The sequence below is a fragment of the Procambarus clarkii genome, chromosome 56 (genome assembly GCF_040958095.1).
Source record: "Procambarus clarkii isolate CNS0578487 chromosome 56, FALCON_Pclarkii_2.0, whole genome shotgun sequence".
Classification (NCBI taxonomy): domain Eukaryota; kingdom Metazoa; phylum Arthropoda; class Malacostraca; order Decapoda; family Cambaridae; genus Procambarus; species Procambarus clarkii.
In genome coordinates this window covers 16,693,624-16,716,690 of record NC_091205.1, presented here as the reverse complement: position 1 = coordinate 16,716,690, position 23,067 = coordinate 16,693,624, and the positions used below count along the sequence as shown (strand labels likewise).

At 45.2% G+C, this 23,067-nt stretch overlaps 2 protein-coding genes across 5 annotated transcripts in view; one reads left to right on the top strand and one right to left on the bottom strand.

The window, feature by feature from the left end:
- The window catches only part of LOC123747890 (carbohydrate sulfotransferase 10), a 257,272-nt gene that overhangs the window by 4,550 nt on the left and 229,655 nt on the right, over nt 1–23,067 (bottom strand). For 2 of the 4 annotated variants that reach the window (XM_045730103.2, XM_069305772.1), the window contains exons 1-3: nt 4,836–4,927; nt 3,918–4,038; nt 2,112–2,380 (exon numbers count right to left, since the gene is read on the bottom strand). In XM_045730103.2, coding sequence (XP_045586059.1) covers nt 2,112–2,380; nt 3,918–4,013 — 365 coding nt within the window. In that variant the 5' untranslated portion in view covers nt 4,014–4,038; nt 4,836–4,927. Of the gene's footprint in view, nt 1–2,111; nt 2,381–3,917; nt 4,039–4,835; nt 4,928–6,990; nt 7,093–23,067 lie in introns of those variants that run through there. The other 2 variants (XM_045730102.2, XM_069305770.1) reach the window with 2 other exon arrangements.
- Nucleotides 7,228–12,162, top strand: LOC123747891 (carbohydrate sulfotransferase 11). The gene is made up of 4 exons (XM_045730105.2): nt 7,228–7,404; nt 8,826–9,062; nt 9,940–10,043; nt 10,867–12,162. The coding sequence occupies exons 1-4, from the start codon at nt 7,303–7,305 to the stop codon at nt 11,585–11,587; spliced, it is 1,164 nt and encodes a 387-aa protein (XP_045586061.2). The 5' UTR covers nt 7,228–7,302; the 3' UTR covers nt 11,588–12,162.

The following is a 23,067-nucleotide window of genomic DNA, read 5'->3' as shown; positions in this document are numbered from 1 at the left end:
CCTAGAATCAATTCCAGGTACAATCCAGGAATAGACACAGATCTTATAGATCTGTGTCTATACCATGGAGTGATTGCCTATAAAATGCTGTCTAAATTAATAACAGCAAAAGTGAGGAGATAGATATAAGGAAAAACAGTTTATTGAGAATAAAAGTAAACCGTGCATAACACAGTCTACACACGGGTAAATGTTCAGTGGTACAAGACAGTCCTCCCACCACTAATGTTCAGTGGTACAAGGCAGTCCTCCCACCACTAATGTTCAGTGGTACAAGGCAGTCCTCCCACCACTAATGTTCAGTGGTACAAGGCAGTCCTCCCACCACTAATGTTCAGTGGTACAAGGCAGTCCTCCCACCACTAATGTTCAGTGGTACAAGGCAGTCCTCCCACCAGTAATGTTCAGTGGTACAAGGCAGTCCTCCCACCACTAATGTTCAGTGGTACAAGGCAGTCCTCCCACCAGTAATGTTCAGTGGTACAAGGCAGTCCTCCCACCAGTAATGTTCAGTGGTACAAGACAGTCCTCCCACCACTAATGTTCAGTGGTACAAGGCAGTCCTCCCACCAGTAATGTTCAGTGGTACAAGGCAGTCCTCCCACCACTAATGTTCAGTGGTACAAGGCAGTCCTCCCACCACTAATGTTCAGTGGTACAAGGCAGTCCTCCCACCACTAATGTTCAGTGGTACAAGGCAGTCCTCCCACCACTAATGTTCAGTGGTACAAGGCAGTCCTCCCACCAGTAATGTTCAGTGGTACAAGACAGTCCTCCCACCACTAATGTTCAGTGGTACAGCAGTCCTCCCACCAGTAATGTTCAGTGGTACAAGGCAGTCCTCCCACCACTAATGTTCAGTGGTACAAGGCAGTCCTCCCACCACTAATGTTCAGTGGTACAAGGCAGTCCTCCCACCACTAATGTTCAGTGGTACAAGGCAGTCCTCCCACCACTAATGTTCAGTGGTACAAGGCAGTCCTCCCACCACTAATGTTCAGTGGTACAAGGCAGTCCTCCCACCAGTAATGTTCAGTGGTACAAGACAGTCCTCCCACCACTAATGTTCAGTGGTACAGCAGTCCTCCCACCAGTAATGTTCAGTGGTACAAGGCAGTCCTCCCACCACTAATGTCCAGTGGTACAGCAGTCCTCCCACCACTAATGTCCAGTGGTACAGCAGTCCTCCCACCAGTAATGTCCAGTGGTACAGCAGTCCTCCCACCACCACTATTTCTCACCCTCAAGCGAGACATGGTCACATCAAACTACACCTTCGTGCCAATTTTTTAGAAGAGAGTAAATTTTACGCGTAAATTAGTAAAAGACACTTAATAATTACAATAACTTATCAACAAAGTCTTCCATTGGAAAAGACAATCTGTTCAACAGCAACAAATTCAAACTAAGTATGGGAACACACTTTGATCTCAAATTGGATGAAGGATATAAACAAGCAAATCTGATAAGGAAACCGCATGCATATGGAATAATTGGTAATATACTAGAATGGATAAAACAGCTGATGAAACAAAGATAACGTCGTCCTGAATGGAAATGAATCTGATTAGAAAAACGTGGTGAGTGGAGTACCGCAAGGTTCCATCTGGGAGCCGACCCTTTTTGTCATATGCATCAATGACAAAGAGATCTACATGAACTCCACAAATATGTCAGAAAATTGGAAAATGCTTTTCAATGTTGAAAAATGCAAGACCATCAATGTAGCTCATAAAGCTGCACATCACAACTATCATATCAACAACACTACCATGTAGAATGTAGATGAAGAAGGGGAACCAAGAGCTAGACTCCACCAGTCACAGAAAGTTGCATAACAAGTGGGAGCTGCAGTTAAAAAAAAAGTCTAGCAAAACCCTAAGAAAAGTCGAACAAATCTATGACTATAAGGAAGAGAAAGCAGCTATTCAAATGAACAAGTCCCTGATGCGCGCCCATCAAGACTACTGTAGCCAAGCATGGAGACTCCGCCTTCAAAAGTTTAACACAGAGCGACAAAAATCATCCCAGAACTAAGTCGACTCTCATACCAGGAATGGTTGAGGGCCACAGGACTGAGCAAAGACCTCAGGCAAAGACCTAAGACCTACCTGGCACAAGCTGTGTGCAGCGTCTCGAGGCGTCGTTGATGTTCCTGCTCCATGACGTCGTCAGGTGGTGGCGGCAATGGGGTGGTTGTGGTGGTGGTGGTGGTGGTTGTGGTGGAGGTGGAGGAGCTGCGCCCGCGTGCGGGTCGAGGACGCCGGCTGAAGCCTCCACCAATGCGTGTTGAAGCTCGACCCATCGACCGCTGGGTGGTGGCGTCTGAGTGACTGTACCGACTCAGGTGAAACTTCTTATTAATTTTGGTGAGAATGCCCTGGGGAAAAATTAATAGTAATTTATCTTCGCAATTATAACTATTATAAAATAATAATAATGCTAATTTAATAACAATTAATAGTTCTCGTATATAACTGCCACTGTTATTTGATACTGGGAATTGACATTTTTCACAGGCTTTCATTATGAGTGGACAGCGAACGGGATTCGTAGTCCTAAAGTTCCGGGTTCGATCCCCGGCGGAGGCGGAAACAAATGGGCAGAGTTTCTTTCACCCTGATGTTCCTGTTCATCTAGCAATAAACAGGTACCTGAGAATTAGACAGCTGCTACGGGCTGCTTCCTGGGAAAATGTGTGTGTGAAAATTAGGATTAAGGACCTGCCCGAAACGCTATACGTGCTAGTGGCTGTACAAGAATGTAAGAACTCTTGTATATATAAATCACCTCACCCAAATGCGAGTATATAAGACAAGCTGTTCAATGTTAGCATTAAGTAAAACTCTGTTTAGTGTTTTCAGGTTACAGTTGTGTGTGTGTAAACTAAAGTCTTTGAAAATGCAATAAGTTATTACGAAACGCGTTCAAGCGTCGCGTCAGACTAGAAATAAAAATGAATTTTGGAAAATTGATTTTTCAATTACCATCGACAGTGAAAAGAAACATAAGAAATATTGAGAAAATTCGTGTTAGAATTATTACTCTTACTTTTTCGATCATATTTAACAACATAAATACAAAAATAAATATATATAGATCCCATATAGGCTGACCTGTACTGTCAGTTCGAGTACTTGACAACGAGTACTCGAACTCGAGCCGTAAAGAGTGTGGACAAAGACTCACTAGAATACTCCTCTTCACTAGCACTAAATAGGTATCTTTTTTTTTTTTTTTTTTTTTTTTTTGTATCTATATCAGCATGTTGTGGGGTTGCCTCCTGGGCAGGGTTAGTAGTTCCACCTTGGGAGGGGGGAGGAGGGGGTCTTGATATACCTTGTGGTTAGCTTGCGATGATTTCGGGGCTTATCGTCCTCGCGGCCCGGTCCTCGACCAGGCCTCGTCATTGCTGGACTTGTCAACCAGGCTGTTGGCCGGTCCAGCGACACGCTGAATTATCACATCTTATACCACGTCAAAAACTGGCCATTTAAACTAAGGTTACATGATATAATAAACAATTATATTACAAAGAATGATTACAGATTACAGTGAGAATCCAAAAGGTCTTCTCTGAACACTCTTAATTTTCTTATGCAGGCGATGAGCCACAATAACGTGGCTGAAGTATGTTGACCAGACCACACACTAGAAATTGAAGAGACGACGACGTTTCGGTCCGTCCTGGACCATTCGAAACGTCGTCGTCTCTTCAATTTCTAGTGTGTGGTCTGGTCAACTCTTAATTTTCTTCTTCGTGGATGTGGATCCCTTACAAACTATATCTTATATTCTTGCTCTATATACATGTTTCACTTCCAATAGACAAACAAAAATATCTGAATGTATAAACTATGATTCCTAAAAAATCCCACAAGAGCAATAGGATATCCCTCTTGTGTGTGTGTCCTCACCTGAGTCAGGAAGTGAAGGAGGCAGATTATGACTATTGTCTGGAGAAGGGCTGGCAGCGTCTTGTTTACTCTCCTTATGATGCCTGGGAACACCATCCTGGGCGAGGGGCGGCGAGGGATCCTGACGATAAGTGTATACATTCACAGGAAGATACAGGCGTGTACACATGCGCAGGAATATTCAGGTATGTACACATGCGCAGGAATATACAGGTATGTACACATGCGCAGGAATATACAGGTATGTACACATATACAAGAATATACAGGCATGTACATATACACAAGAATATACAGGTATGTACACATACACAGGAATATACTGCCATGTACACATACGCAGAAATACACAGGAATATACAGGTATGTACACATACGCAGGCATACACACGCATGTACACGTAGACAAAAATATAGATAAAACAATTACAAACTAGTGTCTACACTACGAACTAAAGCCGGCGAGACACTGCCAAACTGTAGTCATCATGCAAATCGCGAAATATGAGAACCTGTTTCCAGTTGGCTCCACATTCTTGGCGTCCCTTTACACGCAACACACCAGCCAATGTCACCTTTCAGACACCATCTACAGCATGGGTTTGGACGCAATAATTAACTAATTAAACTTACAAGAAACATTACCTGTTGGGCGCAATAATAAACTAATTAAACTTACAAAAAACATTACTTGTTTTCCCACTATCCTTGACTATATTTGCGTGTGTTACCACGCGGGATTAAACATGATATTTACTCTAAATATTCTTCGTATCCGGAAATTACAGAGACTCGACGGATCGGAGAAGCAAGTGAAGATATATAGTTAGATATGCTCGTCATTTCACTGTTAAATGGTGTTTTTTAGCCGTTCAAATGACTACGAAGTGTGTGCACTTTTGTGTCTCTTATCCTCACCTTGTTCTTATTGAATATAGTGATAACACCACCAAGTGGAACGGTAAAAACAGGAGCCCCTTGTGTGCCCGTCACCACTGCTTCAGGTCGACTGGCACGGGGTGGCGGCGGACACACACACACACACACACACACACACACACACACACACACACACACACACACACACACACACACACACACACACACACACACACACACACACGCAAGTACCCGTGCGCGTGAAGGATGGACACATGCACAACACACCTGGGGTAGACACATATACATGTAGGATACATGAATTAACGGACACACACTGGGTGGATAGACATGTGGGATGGCCACACACACATATGATAGGCATACACGTGGACACATGGAATGTACACAAACACACACAAACAGGCTCTTATTCGGGACCAAAGAGCCAGAGTTCATCCCCCGCAAGCACAAATAGGTGAGTACACGCAGAACCACCTCCCCCTGACCCGCCATAACGGTACTGAGGATGTAGCTACAACCTGTTCAACCGCTCTCATCTCATATCCGTCTCACGCTCTCACCCTTATTTTTATTTGACTTCATATTTCTGGCGCAGCAGAACAGTCAACCTTGGGACAGTATTACCGCAGAGCCCTGGGAGCTCGCGCTGATTATGTCCCACCAGACTCGAAGGCGCGACCATATCCCACATTTAAAATGACTCTCCTTGTTGGCTTCCCTAAGGAACGATTCTTTACCTTCAAGAGTAAATGTTATGTTTAGAGAACTGTGATAGAGGAGACATAGAGGAGACAAGAAGGAGACGTGTCACAGTCACCAGGAGAGTTGGGAGACGACCCAGCCCATGGCGGCGGCCCGGCCCGGTGTCCGAGCGTTGAACTCGCCGACGTCCAGGAGTATGGGCGGCAGCGGCGGGGCGCATTCTACCACGACAGGCGTCTCGCCCCAGCGCTGGTGGTGAGGATCCCGCGCTCCCAGCCATTCTCATTATTATGTAAACACTGAGAATATGTTCTTAAACAATTTGAGCATATTCTTAACTTAATATAAATACAACTACTTTGATTTTTTATTGTAATTGTTAACGATATTGTTATCGACATGTAAAGTGATAAATAATTAATTGTGAAATGCTTGCACGCAGTGACGGGTATGCTAGTAGTGGCTCTGGTGTGGCCAGTAGCTGGTTAGGTGACCGCGGGCAGCCTGGCCCTGACCTCAGAGGACCTCTTTACGCCTAACAAGGTTCCTGCCCTCCCCCCCCCCAAATAATAATATACAAATTAAACATAGCGTAGACATACAAGAGGTGGTTGCCCCCAGGTGTTAATGAGACATTTCGCTACGTAGGTCACTACATGATTCCCGTTACCAGTGGGAAAGGTGGAAGGGGCGGGGGACCTCCCAGATCTTTATAGCCAGTCCATACATCGGTGCTCAATCTATCCTTGTTTACACAGACAAGAGCACCAAGGTCTCGATGTTTGTGGTTCCGTAGATGGTTGACAAGTTCACACTTGACAGTTGATTTGGCTTTTTTGGGGTTGTATACTAGAAATGAATAACAAAGAAACTTCATTAAGAACGATAAAATACGACTCGATATCCTTATTGTGAAAGACGGCAGTGGAGGTGTACAGTATGGCATTGTGCAGGTGGGGATAGGATCTGATCACTTCCTCCCTGTCATCTCTTTCTCTCTCTCTATCACTATCACTATCACTATCACTCACTCACTCTCTCTCTCTCTCTATCACTATCACTATCACTATCACTCACTCTCTCTCTCTCTCTCTCTCTCTCTCTCTCTCTCTCTCTCTCTCTCTCTCTCTCTCTCTCTCTCTCTCTTACAGCTCGAGGAATTACAGATAAGAGGCCACGGACTTGGCTGAGTCCGTGAGGTCAACCATTCAATTGTAATCTAAAAGTTATTTTGATATTAATACGATTGTTTCTATAAAGTTAATTCTATTTAACATCACAAATTTATTCCACAAAATTCTACCCTTCAAACAAAATCTAACACCCTGTCGCCCTCATAGAGACCAGACCCTACACCTTCACACCTGGCAAATTACCAACAACAGGCACGTTGAAATTACTTCAGTCTTGACAGAGAAGAAAACGGGTGCTCCTGTTTACAGGCACAGAAAACGGGCGCAATGTTTACCGTTACGAGTCATCGTCCAGGTGAGGTTCCAGGACCCACAAGGGTCCCACGCGGGTCAGTTACGTACCGACCGTCGCAGGGGTAATGTCGGTCGTCGACGCTCTGAGAAAATAAAAATAAAATAATAATTCGACGGATAACAACAATAACATTAATACAACCGAATTATAAAAACAACATTGTATCGAGTAGTATTTATACGGAATATTATACAAATAAGTGAAGAAAATGAAGATGTGTTAGTAAAGAAAACATGACATTTCAGGGAGAACAATTATGAAATGTGGTGGAATGGTTGAGTGACTGGTTAGAATGTTTCCTCGGCTGCCCAAGTTACCTCGCAGGGTGCTCTTAGCTGTGGCGTACGTCTATTGTTTGTTAATAATGGTTAACCGGCTCAGTGACGTCAGACAGGTAATTCCAGGGCTTCTTTACTGCTATCCTCCTTATTCAGCTGCTATCCTCAGACTGCTAATTTTCTTGTTTACTGCTTCTTTGATCCGCTAACTAGCCTGCTACTGTTATTTTGTTGCTACTTAGAATTAGCAGAAGCAAAAGACACACATGTCCTACTGTTGCTACTGCTATTGTTTACTTACTACTACTGTCCTGCCTCGAGTAAATAAATAAAATAAATAAATAAATAAATGTTTATTCAGGTAAGGTACATACATTCAAGAGATTTTACATAAATTGATCGATTTATAGATAGAGCTAGTACATACAATGCCTAAATCCACTATTATGCAAAGCGTTTCGGGCAGGAAAAACATTAATGACTAAAACTTAATACTAATTGAGTATAAAGAATAAAATGTGTTGAGAACAAATAAAAATAAAGATAAAAAAGGGGGAAACATGGCTGAAAAAGCAGCACAAATACAATTAGGTAGACAAACAGCGTTGTTTAAGAAAACAGACATGGGTTGACAATAGAGGGGTAAGGTAGGTTACAGGGAATTTATTCTTGCTATCTTGCTATCATGCTATCTTGCTACGTACTTCCTCTGCTGCTGCTACAATAATATGAAGCTAACTAATGCTGTGCTACTGGCTGCTACTGTTGATTCTTGTACTGTCCCACGTGGGCTACTTTCCCGTCAATGGTACTGACAACCAACAGCTACTTGCTACTGACCAGGTGACATCAGCAGAATCACTCCATAACTGCTATTATTAGACCATTACTGTTTCATTAACTCTAACTTGAATATCAGTGTAAAACCATTTTTATCTTAAATTTGTATTTTGCTAATATTTCTTCCTCAAGTTTCAAAATTCATCCATGTTTCTGTGACAGCAATTATATCTGCTTTTTCTGTGCAACACAAATGTACTTATGTGGTCCATTTTATTTAGAAAACTCTTGCTACGTGTGTGTGTAACATACCCTTAACTTGGAGAGTTTTATGCTCTTCATTTCGAGGCAAGGTGAAGAAAGAAGGAGAAGAAAGCACACTAAGTGCAACAAACACTTGAAAGGAATACTGGTAAAAGAACGTAGGCACGTTTTACGAACGTAAAAGAACGTCCAAGTTCACACCTTGAACTTGGACCATCCGGGGTGAACATTGCAGGCGATGAGTCACAATAACGTGGCTGAAGTATATTGACCAGACCACACACTAGAAAGTGAAGGGACGACGACGTTTCGGTCCGTCCTGGATCATTCTCAAGTCGATTGTAGATGGCCCAGGCAATCGACTTGAGAATGATTGCCAATCGACTTGACAATGGTCCAAGACGGACCGAAACGTCGTCGTCCCTTCACTTTCCAGTGTGTGGTCTGGACAACAAGGTGAACATTAATTTATCTCGTTCTTGCTTTCCTGCAGGAGACAGAGGACCAGTGGGAGGCTCTCCGCCAGGACTTCGTGGCCCGCGCCGCTCGGGTGCGGGCTGGGTGCTCCTCCAACCCCCCGCGCCCCAGCAAGCTCCAGCAGCACGCCCTCGACGCCGCCCACGTCAGCGCCCACCTCTCCACCCACTATCACAACATGCACCTCAAGGCAGCCCTTAAAGATATCATTTACCTCCCAAAGCATAACCTCTCCTGGTGCCTCGTTCCCAAGGTCAGTAAAGGTCATTTGTTTTACGGTCAGGTGAGTAATTAGACGCCACAAATGTTCATGATTGTTTCAAAGGTCAGAAAAGGTCATAGTCTCCTAAGAACACCATAAATTTTTAGTGTTTCAGGAGTGTTCATTACAGTTTCACGTTGTTTGGAAGGTCAAGAAAGGTCTTGCTTTTTATGGAGGGTCTATTAAGGTCAAATGAAGTAGAGGGCGCGAAAAGTTCCGGTAGTTTTAGTCATTAAAAGTTTATGTAAATATTTAAGTCATGTGAGGTTAAATTTATGAAGGTCATAGATGCGCTAGGTTGCTAAGGACGAAAAAAGGTAAAAATAATTAGTAAGGATGTCAGAAACGTTCAAGATTGTTTTGGATATCAGAAAAGGTCAAGGTTCTTATGGTCAGAAAAAGTCGAGGTTCTTATTAAGATCAGAAAAGGTCGGGGTTCTTATCAAGGTCAGAAAGGGTCGAGGTTCTTATTAAGGTCAGAAAAGGTCGAGGTTCTTATCAAGGTCAGAGAAGGTCGGGGTTCTTATCAAGGCCAGAAAAGGTCGAGGTTCTTATCAAGGCCAGAGAAGGCCGAGGTTCTTATCAAGTTCAGAAAAGGTCGAGGTTTTTATCAAGTTCAGAAAAGGTCGAGGTTCTTATCAAGGCCAAAAAGGGTCGAGGTTTTTATTGACATAACAGGTTGAAGTTCTAATTAAGGTCAGAAAAGGTCGGGGTTCTTATTAAGGTCAGAAAAGGTCGAGGTTAAAAGGTCAGAAAAGGTCAAGGTTCTTATTAAGATCAGACAATATCTATGTAACTGTGTAGGTACAGTGAGCTGTCTCCTGCATGAGGTGACAACAGTGACTTACACGACACCCTTGTGCTGCAGGTGGCGTCGACGTCTTGGTGCAAGGCGCTGCTCGACCTCCAGGGCATCACTGGGGACGAGTACAGCTACCCTCCTCTACAGGTCGTCCTCAGGCAGGCCTTCAGGTAAGGTCAACCTCGCCACCAACCCGAGTTAAGACTCGACGATATTACAGAATAGCGGAGGCGGTAAGTTACAATATCGTGACTGGAGATAGGTATCCTCCTCTACAGGTCGTCCTCAGGCAGGCCTTCAGGTAAGGTCAACCTCGCCACCACCCGAGTTAAGACTCGACGATATTACAGAATAGCGAAGGCGGTAAGTTACAATATCGTGACTGGAGATTGATTGATTAATTTGAGAAGGGGGCGACGTTTCGGTCCGCCAATTAAGGGCCTCTTGTTGTACAATGATGTTAACTAGTGATATTTTTAATGTATGCCATGCAAATATAATGCAGATTACAATAATTATGTTTGAGATGTCCTTGGAAGTATGAAAGGTAGGTGTGTGAGTGTGTGTGTGTGTGTGTGTGTGTGTGTGTGTGTGTGTGTGTGTGTGTGTGTGTGTGTGTGTGTGTGTGTGTGTGTGTGTATGTGTGTGTACTCACCTAGTTGTGCTTGCGGGGGTTGAGCTCTGGCTCTTTGGTCCCGCCTCTCAACCGTCAATCAACAGGTGTACAGGTTCCTGAGCCTATTGGGCTCTATCATATCTACACTTGAAACTGTGTATGGAGTCAGCCTCCACCACATCACTTCCTAATGCATTCCATTTGTCAACCACTCTGACACTAAAAAAGTTCTGTGTGTGTGTATGTATGTGTGTGTGTGTGTGTGTGTGTGTGTGTGTGTGTGTGTGTGTGTGTGTGTGTGTGTGTGTGTGTGTGTGTGTGTGTGCGTGCCTCTGCTCCCTCATCACACCACTTTACAACAACTTTCCCCACCTCAGGCCGGTGGAGCCGTCACGAGTGAACACTACCATCAACGCCTCCCTCAAGTTCCTCTTCGTTCGGCACCCGTTCCAGCGCCTCGTTTCAGCTTTCAGGAACAAGCTGGAGGACTCGAACCTACAGGAGGACGGCGCCTACTTCTACAAGAACTACGGCAGACGCATCGTACAGAGGTTCAGGAAGAGCAAGCTGGACATGCGATCAGCACAAGCAAATGAAGAGATTAAAACCCTAGGACAAGGAGAATTATCCGGCAAAAAAGGAGAAGGAATTGACGGCGGAGTAGGAGGAAAAGGAGAAATCAAAAAGGATTTCATCAAAACGGAGGAGAAAATAGAGGAGGATTACGTGGAGTACAGGAAGGAGCCCACTTTTGAGGAGTACGTCGACTACCTCATCGACACAGATGTCGACAGCTACGACGAACACTGGAAACCTATCTCGCGTCACTGTCACGTCTGCGAGTTCCCCTTCGACTACATCATCAGGTACGAGAACTTCAGCGACGAGATCAAGTACTTGGTGAGGGTGCTGCAGGAGGGCGGGAGGCTGCCCGCCAAGTTCCACCTGCAGTGGGAGAACCGAGGAGGGACAGACGAGGACACGACAGCCAGGTACCTGAGCCAGGTCACTCAACACAAACTATGGCTCCTCTACGAGAAATACCACCAGGATTTCTTATATTTTGGCTACACAATTGACGATTATATTCGGTCATGATGTGGCTTCTCACTCTCGTCGACAGGAAGCCCGATTAGGTTTAAGCTCCATCTAGGCCAACGGTTAACCTTTCGCAGGATGCAAATCACAACAGCCGCTTAACTCAACTGTACCAACTTACTGCTGGGTGAACAGAGACACAGAGCTGCGCCAAAATAATAAAAATAATGCTTGTTCAAAAGAATGTGTACAAAGAACATAAAAGTAATGTCTAACTGTAAGAACAGGAAATACACATACTAATGAAGCCACCATTACAAAATGTCTCGCCTCTGTAACCCGTCGTCCTAATAGCACGTCGCATTTTGACGTATAGTCTACCTAAGGCCAAAAATCGTCGTACTAGAAAATGGAAGCGGCTGGCGATTTTGACGGACTGTCCCGTTTTCTGTTGTGGGTCCTCTGGTAGTTTAGGATAAGGCCATTTTAGTACGACAGTTTCTTGACGTTCGGGAACCTTAGGAGGACGGCCGGGCTACGTCCCGAGCGGGAACTGAACACCAGACGTACTGGTTGGGTACCAAAAATTAATTGATGTTAATGAGAAAAGAATAAATATTTATGAGCACTTTAAAGTGAGTTTAATTAAATATGTAATGTACCTAAAAAGTCTTTATTATTAATATAAATAAGTTCTTGACTAAATATTATGTTCTTGTTCTTATTTAAGTTGGCCATATCTCGCTAAATATTGCTAAAAGACTTTAATTTTTAAATATCAAAAGCCAGACTTTATACCTAAAGGAACGCAACGAGGCGAGGTAAATCTAATGATAACATAATACAAATAATATCTTACTTATAAGATATTACAATGGATCAATTACAGTATGGTTACTATGTATAAGTGCAGTACTTGTATACTTTATAAAATAACTGTTTACGTCTAGAGAGTCGACCAATAGCGTCATTTCGAGTTTCATTTTAAAAAAATATTGATTTCGGTTAAGTAACGTCTTTTGTTTTGGCGGGCGCCCGGTGCGCGGGAACCCCGTCACTTGACCGGCAAGAATTACCACAGATCTTTTCCATCATTTGACTTTATTTTCCGGGAAAATAAATAATATATAAATGTCATGCAAAACATATTGTAATTTATGTATAATAAACACTTAAAATTGAAAATATTTATAGTGTTTTAATGACTTTAACGCAACATTATTATGTTAGGATTTAATTTTTAATTTAATTTTGCCCCGAGGGGCGAGTTTATTGGGCAGCGCCACTCATCTTGTGAGTGAACATACCGCCATAGCAGAATGTACAACACTCCCCAATAGGAAGAAAACCCGCTGGGTTGTTCATCCTGTCACTTGTACCCAGACACAGCTGGGACTTGTTAGGATATACACCCGAGGTGAATATCTCAGCTCTTGCAGTATATTATTCTTGAGAGTATACCTTAGTCCTGGACTAAGGTATACTTGCTGGTGGGTCAGTCGGCTGTTGTGGTCTTAATAACCCTCTTAAGGTTGATTGGTCTTAATGATCATCCAGAGGATGATAGGTCATAATAACTCTGCAGAGGATGATAGGCCTTAATAACCCTCCAGAGGATGATAGGTATTAATAACCTTCCAGAGGATGATAGGCCTTAATGACCCTCCAGAGGATGATAGGCCTTAATGACCCTCCAGAGGATGATAGACCTTAATGACCCTCCAGAGGATGATAGGTAATAATAACTCTGCAGAGGATGATAGGCCTTAATAACCCTCCAGAGGATGATAGGTATTAATAACCTTCCAGAGGATGATAGGCCTTAATGACCCTCCAGAGGATGATAGGCCTTAATAACCTTCCAGAGGATGATAGGCCTTAATGACCCTCCAGAGGATGATAGGCCTTAACAACTCTCCAGAGGATGATAGGCCTTAATAACCTTCCAGAGGATGATAGGTCTTAATAACTCTCCAGAGGATGACCCTCCAATGGATTATCATTTGTAGTGCATCTAAATTATGTATTAATAATTAGGCATATTTTCATTGGGAAATTTTCTACTCATTTGGCATAATCATTGTATTTGTTTTTGAGTAGGCCGTATTTCACAAATATTGCTCCAAGTCCGAGGCCAGAGACCTAAACTGGGCCTATAGAAATAATTTTCCCAAGACCTCAACAACGGAAAATATGACGTCCGAAAGTTACAGCAGTTCGAATATTTTATTTAGTTTACGGGCCCATATATTTCATTTTCTGTCGTGCGCGTGTCATAGAAAATGATAACTAAAATGCTATTTTGTGTGGCAAACTCTGTTAGTTGCTTAGGAACAATTGACAGCCTAATAATAATGATAACAATCATATTCATAATAATAATAGTAAATCGTTTTTTCCGGGAACTATGAGCCTGTGTATATGTATATAATTTAGGTTGGATATCGAGATATCGAGGCCCTCAAACTGCTGACCCTCTCCCAGGATGCAACCAGTTATCTAATTCCCGGATAACTGCTGACCTTATCGTAGAAATAAGAAAGAAAGAAATTTCTTTTCTTTCTTTTTCTTTTTTTTCTCGTAGAAATTTCCTGCTATCGTAAATATTAAATGCTTTATTTGTTCCGTGGCTAAAATCAGAGGCTACAGTAGTCTATGATTGTGTCTTTATTACTAAAAATCTGTATATAATCTACTCAATATCTTGACACATTCATACATGATAGCTTCTTAGTAATATTAAGTGGTTATACCCCAACCCGTTCTCGCACTTTCGTATAGTCAATATTGACTTATTAAATACATGCATATGTGACACACTAAACATACCAGTTTACCTTGAAAAGCTTCATAGAAAACACCGACCTTACCTAACCTTCTTAGTATGTTAAGATAAGCATTTTATTGCTTCGTAATTACAATTATTACTTATATACCATTATATACCACTGTATACCCCATCAAACCCCATAAATAATTTAACTCGCTTATTATAAGTTTGCCTGAGACGCCTGGCGTATTAATGGCTCTGTTAAACATACATATTCTGAAACAACTAATTAGCCACTGTGCAAAGTTCTAATTTACATTAAACACTATTATTATTATTAAACACCTACACACACTAACACTCAAAATGGCTGAGAAAGATGTAAAGTAGCCTAAAAGTGATAGATATGTGACCCTTTAACATCGCTCAATATGCCTCACAAGTTTCATTTCCCATGGAATGGAACCATCTATAACACACACACACCAATGGGTTCAATCCCATTCCACGCAGAACTGTCGAGAAATGTACTTACCTAGTTGCCTAGTTGTACTTACCTAGTTGTGCTTGCGGGGGTTCAGCTCTGGCTCATTGGTCCCGCCTCTCAACCGTCAATCAGCTAATGTACAGGTTCCTGAGCCTACTGGGCTCTATCATATCTACACTTGAAGCTGTGTATGGAGTCAGCCTCCACCACATCACTTCCTAATGCATTCCATTTGTCTACTACTCTGTAGACAAAGGTGGACACTGAAAAAAATCTTTCTAACGTCTCTATGGCTTATTTGGGCACTCAATTTTCACCTGTGTCCCCTAGTGCGTGCGCTCCTGGTGTGAAATAGTCTGTCTTTATCTACTCTATCAATTCCTCTGAGAATCTTGTATGTGGTGATCATGTCCCCCCTAACTCTTCCGTCTCCCAGCGACGTGAGGTTTAATTCCCGTAGTCTCTCCTCATAGCTTATACCCCTCAGTTCGGGTACTAGTCTGGTGGCAAACCTTTGACCTGAGAGACATTGTTCTCAACACACAACTAAACAAAATATTTCATACACTCGTTGAATATCTAGCTAGCAAACTCTACACCTTGGGTTTCAGCTTGTATATAAAATTGGTTATTCTAAGACGCCATGATTAAGTCCCTTGGTGATGGGAACTATTTTAATACTGTAAAATTGACATCAGCAAGAAATTAAACAACAGAAGACATAGCAGAGGAGGAGATGGAGACATCAGAGGAGATAGAAGAGGACAAGACATGCAGAGTCAATAGAGAAACAAACAGCACAGATAACAAGAGGAAGAGAAGAGGAGACAACAGAAGAAGAGACAACAGAGGAGGAGACAGACAACAGAAGAGAGAATAGAGAAGAAGCTTCAGTTATACACGAGGGGAAGAGAGTCGCGAGGGCAGGAACACGACCGTAAGAAGGCTGCCAAGTCCGCAAGTTGGAGGAAGTTGGATCAAGTTCCTGCCGCCGAGGACAATCTCGGAATTAAGGAAATTTGTCGGACGTTCTGTTTTTTCCCCCGCGTTTTGTAGTGCGTTTGTGTTCGCTTTCCGAAACACGGAGAATACGATGAACAGTGTCGGAGGTCGGGAGCAGTGAGGCTCCTCTTACCAGTCCCATCTCTACTACCATACTGCTACTCAACCTGATCTTGGCTATTCTCTTGTATAATGAGGAACTTCACCCATGGAGGTCTGAGGGAGTCATTATTTCCATCTATTGTTATTTTTTGTCTCCCTCGGAGTACCCGAACCTTCTGAGACGATTTTGATGTATCTCCGATCGCTGAGTTGCACAGTTCTTTTTTTCTGCACTGTTGGTTTCTGAGTATACGTGGGAGGGGCTGGAAGAAGATGCCCAGGGCTCAAAGATACCTCAGGGCTCAAAGATACCTCAGAGCTGGAAGATACCTCAGGGCCGTGCTCCTGGGTGGGGAAGGACTGGAAAAGGACTCGCAAGCCAAACCTGCGAGGGGAGGAAGGGATATCAAATACGCAAAAAAGAGGGAAGAGTTGTCTTGGAGACAGCATCGCTTCCTTACAGGGTAGTGAAGAGGATCGAACCTCCTCCACAATACCGGAAGATCGAGGGGGGGTGGACGCCCCCTTCCCCGCTCTCAAGTCAGGCGTCCTTTGTTCTGGGGGCGCCTGCTGCCTTTGTGACATCAGCCACGATATCCAATCATTACTCCGCAATATAGCTCAGCAAATCATACTTCCATAGGCACCCCACATGGCGCTAGGGAAGTGGCTCTCTCCTCCGTACATGCTGTCAGGGTCATGAACTAGTTTGGTATATTTTAAACATTATTTTAAGGCCGGTCTAATGCCTTTTACACATATTATGTACGGACTCAAAGTCTGTACAGGAGATTGTCGAGCACCACGATGGAAAAATGGAAGAAGGGTACTTGGCCCCTATTCATGGGCCCCCATTCATGGGCCCCCAGCAATGCCCTGCGACTCCTCCCTACTAACAAGAGCCCTGCAACACCACAATGTGCTGGATCAGCGAATCTCCAAAATGCAAACCTGTGAGAATCATCATCACCTCTTAAACCATCGGGGATCGAACTCGGACGTCAGTGAGGGAGATTCTGACGGAGACACCTAGGACAGAGCCCCTCAATTCTGTGCATATCATGTCTCGGTTTTATAATACAAGCAAAATCAGCTTTCTGCCATACTCTGTTGCAAGACGCGGAGCAATTCTTGCAGGCTACTTCCACTTCCTTCCCCGCCCCCAGGAGAGCAGAGAGGGGGAATGCAGGACACGTCCCCCACCTCCCCCAGGAGAGCAGGGAGGGGGAATGCAGGACACCACCCCCCACCTCCCCCAGGAGAGCAGGGAGGGGGAATGCAGGACACCCCCCCCCACCTCCACCAGGAGAGCAGGGAGGGGGAATGCAGGACACCCCCCCCCCACCTCCACCAGGAGAGCAGGGAGGGGGAATGCAGGACACCCCCCCCCCACCTCCACCAGGAGAGCAGGGAGGGGGAATGCAGGACACCCCCCCCACCTCCCCCAGGAGAGCAGGGAGGGGGAATGCAGGACACCCCCCCCCCACCTCCCCCAGGAGAGCAGGGAGGGGGAATGCAGGACACCCCCCCACCTCCCCCAGGAGAGCAGGGAGGGGGAATGCAGGACACCCCCCCCCCACCTCCCCCAGGGGAGCAGGGAGGGGGAATGCAGGACACCCCCCACCTCCCCCAGGAGAGCAGGGAGGGGGGAATGCAGGACACCCCCCACCTCCCCCAGGGGAGCAGGGAGGGGGAATGCAGGACACCCCCCACCTCCCCCAGGGGAGCAGGGAGGGGGAATGCAGGACACCCCCCACCTCCCCCAGGGGAGCAGGGAGGGGGAATGCAGGACGCCGCCGGGGTCGATACCGGATAGTATGGGGACGCCTCTGCCTGCCTCCGCCAGCAGGCGTCCTTTGTTCTGGGGCGCCTGCCTCCTGACTGCTGACTGCTTGATGCCCCAGCTGACTGCTTGATGGTCCAGCTGACTGCTTGATGGTCTAGCTGACTGCTTGATGGTCCAGCTGACTGCTTGATGGTCTAGCTGACTGCTTGATGGCCCAGCTGACTGCTTGATGGTCCAGCTGACTGCTTGATGGTCTAGCTGACTGCTTGATGGCCCAGCTGACTGCTTGATGGTCTAGCTGACTGCTTGATGGTCTAGCTGACTGCTTGATGGTCTAGCTGACTGCTTGATGGTCCAGCTGACTGCTTGATGGTCTAGCTGACTGCTTGATGGCCCAGCTGACTGCTTGATGGCCCAGCTGACTGCTTGATGGTCCAGCTGACTGCTTGATGGTCCAGCTGACTGCTTGATGGCCCAGCTGACTGCTTGATGGTCCAGCTGACTGCTTGATGGTCCAGCTGACTGCTTGATGGTCCAGCTGACTGCTTGATGGTCTAGCTGACTGCTTGATGGTCCAGCTGACTGCTTGATGGTCCAGCTGACTGCTTGATGGTCCAGCTGACTGCTTGATGGCCCAGCTGACTGCTTGATGCCCCAGCTGACTGGCTGATGACCCAGCTGACTGCTAGATGACCCAGCTGACCGCCGCCCCGCCATCAGACCAACAACCCGTCAGTTGCCACAGAGCTGCCATTGCTGTTGATCATCAGTAATGCCCCTCAACAGCTCTCCGTGTTGCCATAAGACTCCTCCATAACGGGCTGAGTAACCCCTGGCGGAGCTGATGACAAAACTTTCCCATTACGCAACAAAGACTTACGCAAGACTTACGCAAGTCTTCAAGCAGCTTTAAGACTCGTTTTGGATGTAAACAAAGAGCTCATCAACTATTTTAAAACGTCATTTACGGTCTCAATGACCCAGAAATAGTCTCGCTGGACATCATTTGTTCCAGGAACACTTTAGCATGTAGAGAACCTGTAATTATTGGCTTACTTAACGTATTCTCGCCCCTCCCTTGTATTTTTTAAAACTTTTACCGAGTAAATCCGAGATAAACAGTCTATGTAAATGACCACTCATCATTTCCTCATCACTCACGTGTTTAATGAGTCAACTGTAGTCCAATCCTCACTTTCAACTCTGCTCTGATACTTCGCGAGACTGCATTTCCATAACTCATTCCCTATTTCCATGTTATTAGCAGCAAGTCAGTAAGTAGGATTTAAGTACGCCACAGAAGGGATTCAAATAGGGTATCACAGATGCAACTGTTCTCCCTATTTCAATATTAGCTATACGCCATAGGTCGATATTTAAATAGGTCACACATGTGGTTAAAACGTTAACAACCATTTCCGTTGTCAGGGTGTAGAAAGGCCGTTGTTAGGCTAGGATTTACTCCAGGATGCAATCCACAACAGTTGCCTAATTCCCGGGTATCTATTTACTGCTAGGTGAGCAGGGGCATCAGATGAAAGGAAGCGTGTCCAATCATTTCTGTCCCGCCCGGAGATGGAACCCTAAACTTTGAAAATGGCGGGAACTCTGAAATTGGCGGGAACTTTGAAAATTGCGGGAACTCTGAAATTGGCGGGAACTTTGAAAATGGCGGGAACTCTGAAAATGGCAGGAACTCTGAAATTGGCGGGAACTTTGAAAATTACGGGAACTCTGAAATTGGCGGGAACTTTGAAATTGGCGGGAACTTTGAAAATGGCGGGAACTACAATTTCCGAAAATCAACAACGCTTTAAAAATGAGTCCAAGATAACTAATTATAATTCCCGCAGAGCAACTGCAGCAGTAACATAGCAACAAATGATTGAGTACAAACCTGAACACAAATCAGCTCAATTGAACAATACCACGATCCATAAAGTAACACTGCCCAAGGAGCTTGTGGAGGTAGCACACGCTGCAAGGAACAGTGACCCTGGAGAGTTAAGTAACAGCTCCGTGTTCCGAGGGTGTAATGACAACAGAGTGATATAGTACCGGATATATAGGACTCAGTAGCAGTAGTATGAGTAGTCTACAGAATGGTAGTAGTCGTAGTTATCAGTTCTCAAAGTGGAAGTAGTCGTAGAAGTAGTAGCAGTTCAGTAGTCAAATATCCCTAGATAGTGTATTAAAGGTATTAGTAGTATCCTGTTGCGAGGGAGAAGAATAGTAGCAGCAGCAATAGTTAGGTCAGTCAAGGTGAGACTTGCTGCGTGAGACGAGGGTAAGTGTATATGTACCTAGAGGGTTGCACGGTACTCTACATTACGGCACCCCGAGGGAGAAGAGAAGCAGCACCAGTAGCAGTAACAGCAGCAGCAGCAGCAGCAGCAGCAGCAGCACCAGTAGCAGCAGCAACAGCACCAGTAGCAGCAGCACCAGTAGAAGCAGCACCAGTAGCAGCAGCAGCTCCAGTAGCAGCAGCACCAGTAGCAGCAGCAGCACCAGTAGCAGCAGCAGCACCAGTAGCAGCAGCAGCACCAGTAGCAGCAGCACCAGTAGCAGCAGCAGCACCAGTAGCAGCAGCAGCACCAGTAGCAGCAGCAGCACCAGTAGCAGCAGCACCAGTAGCAGCAGCATCACCAGTAGCAGCATCACCAGTAGCAGCACCACCAGTAGCAGCAGCACCAGTAGCAGCAGCACCAGTAGCAGTAGCAGAAGCAGCAGCAACAGAAACAGCAGCATCAGGAGCAGCAGCAGCACCAGTAGCAGCAGCAGCAGCAGCAGAAGCAACAGAAGCAGCAGCAGCAGCAGAAGCAACAAAAGCAGCAGCAGCAGAAGCAACAAAAGCAGCAGCATCAGGAGCAGCAGCAGCAGCAGCAGAAGCAACAGAAGCAGCAGCATCAGCAGCAGCAGCAGCAGCAGCAACAGCAGCAGCAACAGCAGAAGCAACAGCAGCAGCACCAGTAGCAGCAGCAACAGCAGCAGCAGCAGCAGCAGCAGCACCAGCAGCAGCAGCAGCAACAGCAGAAGCAACAGCAGCAGCACCAGCAGCAGCAGCAGCAGCAGCCACAGCCAAGACCGGACGCAGGTCTGGACATGGGGGGCATGTAGGTGGATGGAGAATTCGTTCCTTCCCCTTTGGCCTGAAGGGAGAGAGAGGTGGATGAAGAGAATGAAGGGTGGACGAGGGAGAGTGAAGGAAAGGAGTGGATGGGATAGGGTCAGAGAGGAGACGCGTGGATGTGCAGAGTGAGAGGTGGTTGGGGAGCATGAGAGGGGAGAAAACGAGGGTGGGGAGAGGGGAGGGAAGGATAGGGGTGGCCACAATGGGATAAGGTCAAGGTCAGTAGCGGCGTCTATTGATCCTGTGAGGGGAGAGAGGGGAAAGAGGGGAGAGAGGGGGAGAGAGGGGAGAGAGAGGGGGGGAAGAGCTCTAAAACGCCCCATTATCGGCCGGGCCATAATTCTGTCTCTCCTATTCTCTCCCTTCCTATCCCTTCTCTCACCTCCTCTCTTTACTCATTTCCCTCCCTCGCCCTCACCTTCTCCCCTCCCCCCCCCCCCCCTCCCTCATGGGTAATGCTCTCAGCTGGTGCTCGGGTCTATTGCTTCCACGACCTTCAGTAGCCATTTTGACCCGATTGACCCTCTCAACCAGGTCATTCGCTCGTTAAACTATATACAGCTGGTCACGTTATAGATATCTTTCTTCCAGGTATTTACCTCTCTCTCTCTCTCTCTCTCTCTCTCTCTCTCTCTCTCTCTCTCTCTCTCTCTCTCTCTCTCTCTCTCTCTCTCCCTCTCCCTCTCTCTCTCTCTCTCTCTCTCTCTCTCTCTCTCTCTCTCTCTCTCTCTCTCTCTTGTTCTATCTACTCTCATGCCTTTGTTTGGAAGGTCAAAGTTCACTAGGGTCGAGGCTCCCCCCTTCCCCCTTCCTTTCCCCCTTCCCTTCCCCCTCCTCTTCCTCCTCCATCACCTGGTGCTTTACTGCCATTTATCTAATTCTCTCATTTTATTTTGAACAACACAAAAATCTATTATGTTCGGAGCCTAATATTTAACGCTGTTTAAATATTCCTTCCCGTGTATAATCGACCCAGAGAATATTATGAGCCTTACACGAATGTAAATCAGATTTACATTCTCATTTACACGTGCCTATGTAAATCAGAATGTAAATCTAGCGTATGAAATTAGTCCCATTCGTTGGCCATTTTCAGACTATTGGCGGTGGTGTTGGAAATCTCATAGTTCTGTCCAGTTATGAGTGACTTCTTCAATATTTTAAGGTACTGCATAGTCAACTAACATGTCTTTTTTTAATTCACTAGTCGTATCACTGTTATCACTGCTGCCAGCTATGTTGCCATTACCGCACACACATCTGGCCACTATGCAACCCGTTCTCGCAAATTCGTAAAGTCAATATTGACTTATTAACTACGTGCATAGGTGATATACTAAACATAATAGATACCCTTAAAAAGATTCATAGAAAACACCGACCTTACCTAACCTTGTTAGTATCTTAAGATATGCATCTTATTGCTTCGTAATTACAATTATTACTTAACCTATACCTATTATAGGTTAGGTAATAATTGTAATTACGAAGCAATAAGATGCTTATCTTAACATACTAAGTAGGTTAGGTAAGGTCGGTGTTTTCTATGAAGCTTTTTAAGGGTATCTATTATGTTAAGTATGTCACCTATGCACATATTTAATAAGTCAATATTGACTTATTAAATTTGCGAGAACGGGTTGCACTATGAGGTGCGGGTGTGGTGCTCTGTACCGGGCCGGCTCTGTCGCCTACCTCAGGCTTGATAATTGGGGCCGTGTTGGGAGAAGCACCTGGCTCTGGAGGTTGGACATATGCTTCTCTATAGAGCTCGCTGGGACTCTAAGTCTTCACCTTCACTCCTATCGTTACAGATATCAAACCAACGAAGATTACAATTGTTCGTTGAAATCCAGCCAATCCTCTTCTAGATATCAGTCATCCGTTTCGTGTTCCTCAATACTTTTAGTTATTTATATATATATGTAAGAGTTTATATATATGTAAGAGTTTATATATATGTAAGAGTTTATATATATGTAAGAGTTCTTACATTCTTGTTAAGCCACTAGCAAGCATAACGTTTCGGACAGGTCTTTAATCTTAATTTTCCCCGGAATACGACCCGCCAAACTGTTTACCAACCAGGTACCCATTCACTGCTGGGTGAACAGGGGCTACAGTTAAGAATTGGCACCCCGGTCAATCCTCCCTAGGCCAGGATACGAACCCAGGCCAAATCGCTTGGGAAGCGCCGTGGGTTCGAGTGTCTTATCACTGCGCCACGGGGACTTATCCTCTCCTCCTTGTCGCCTTTCATTCA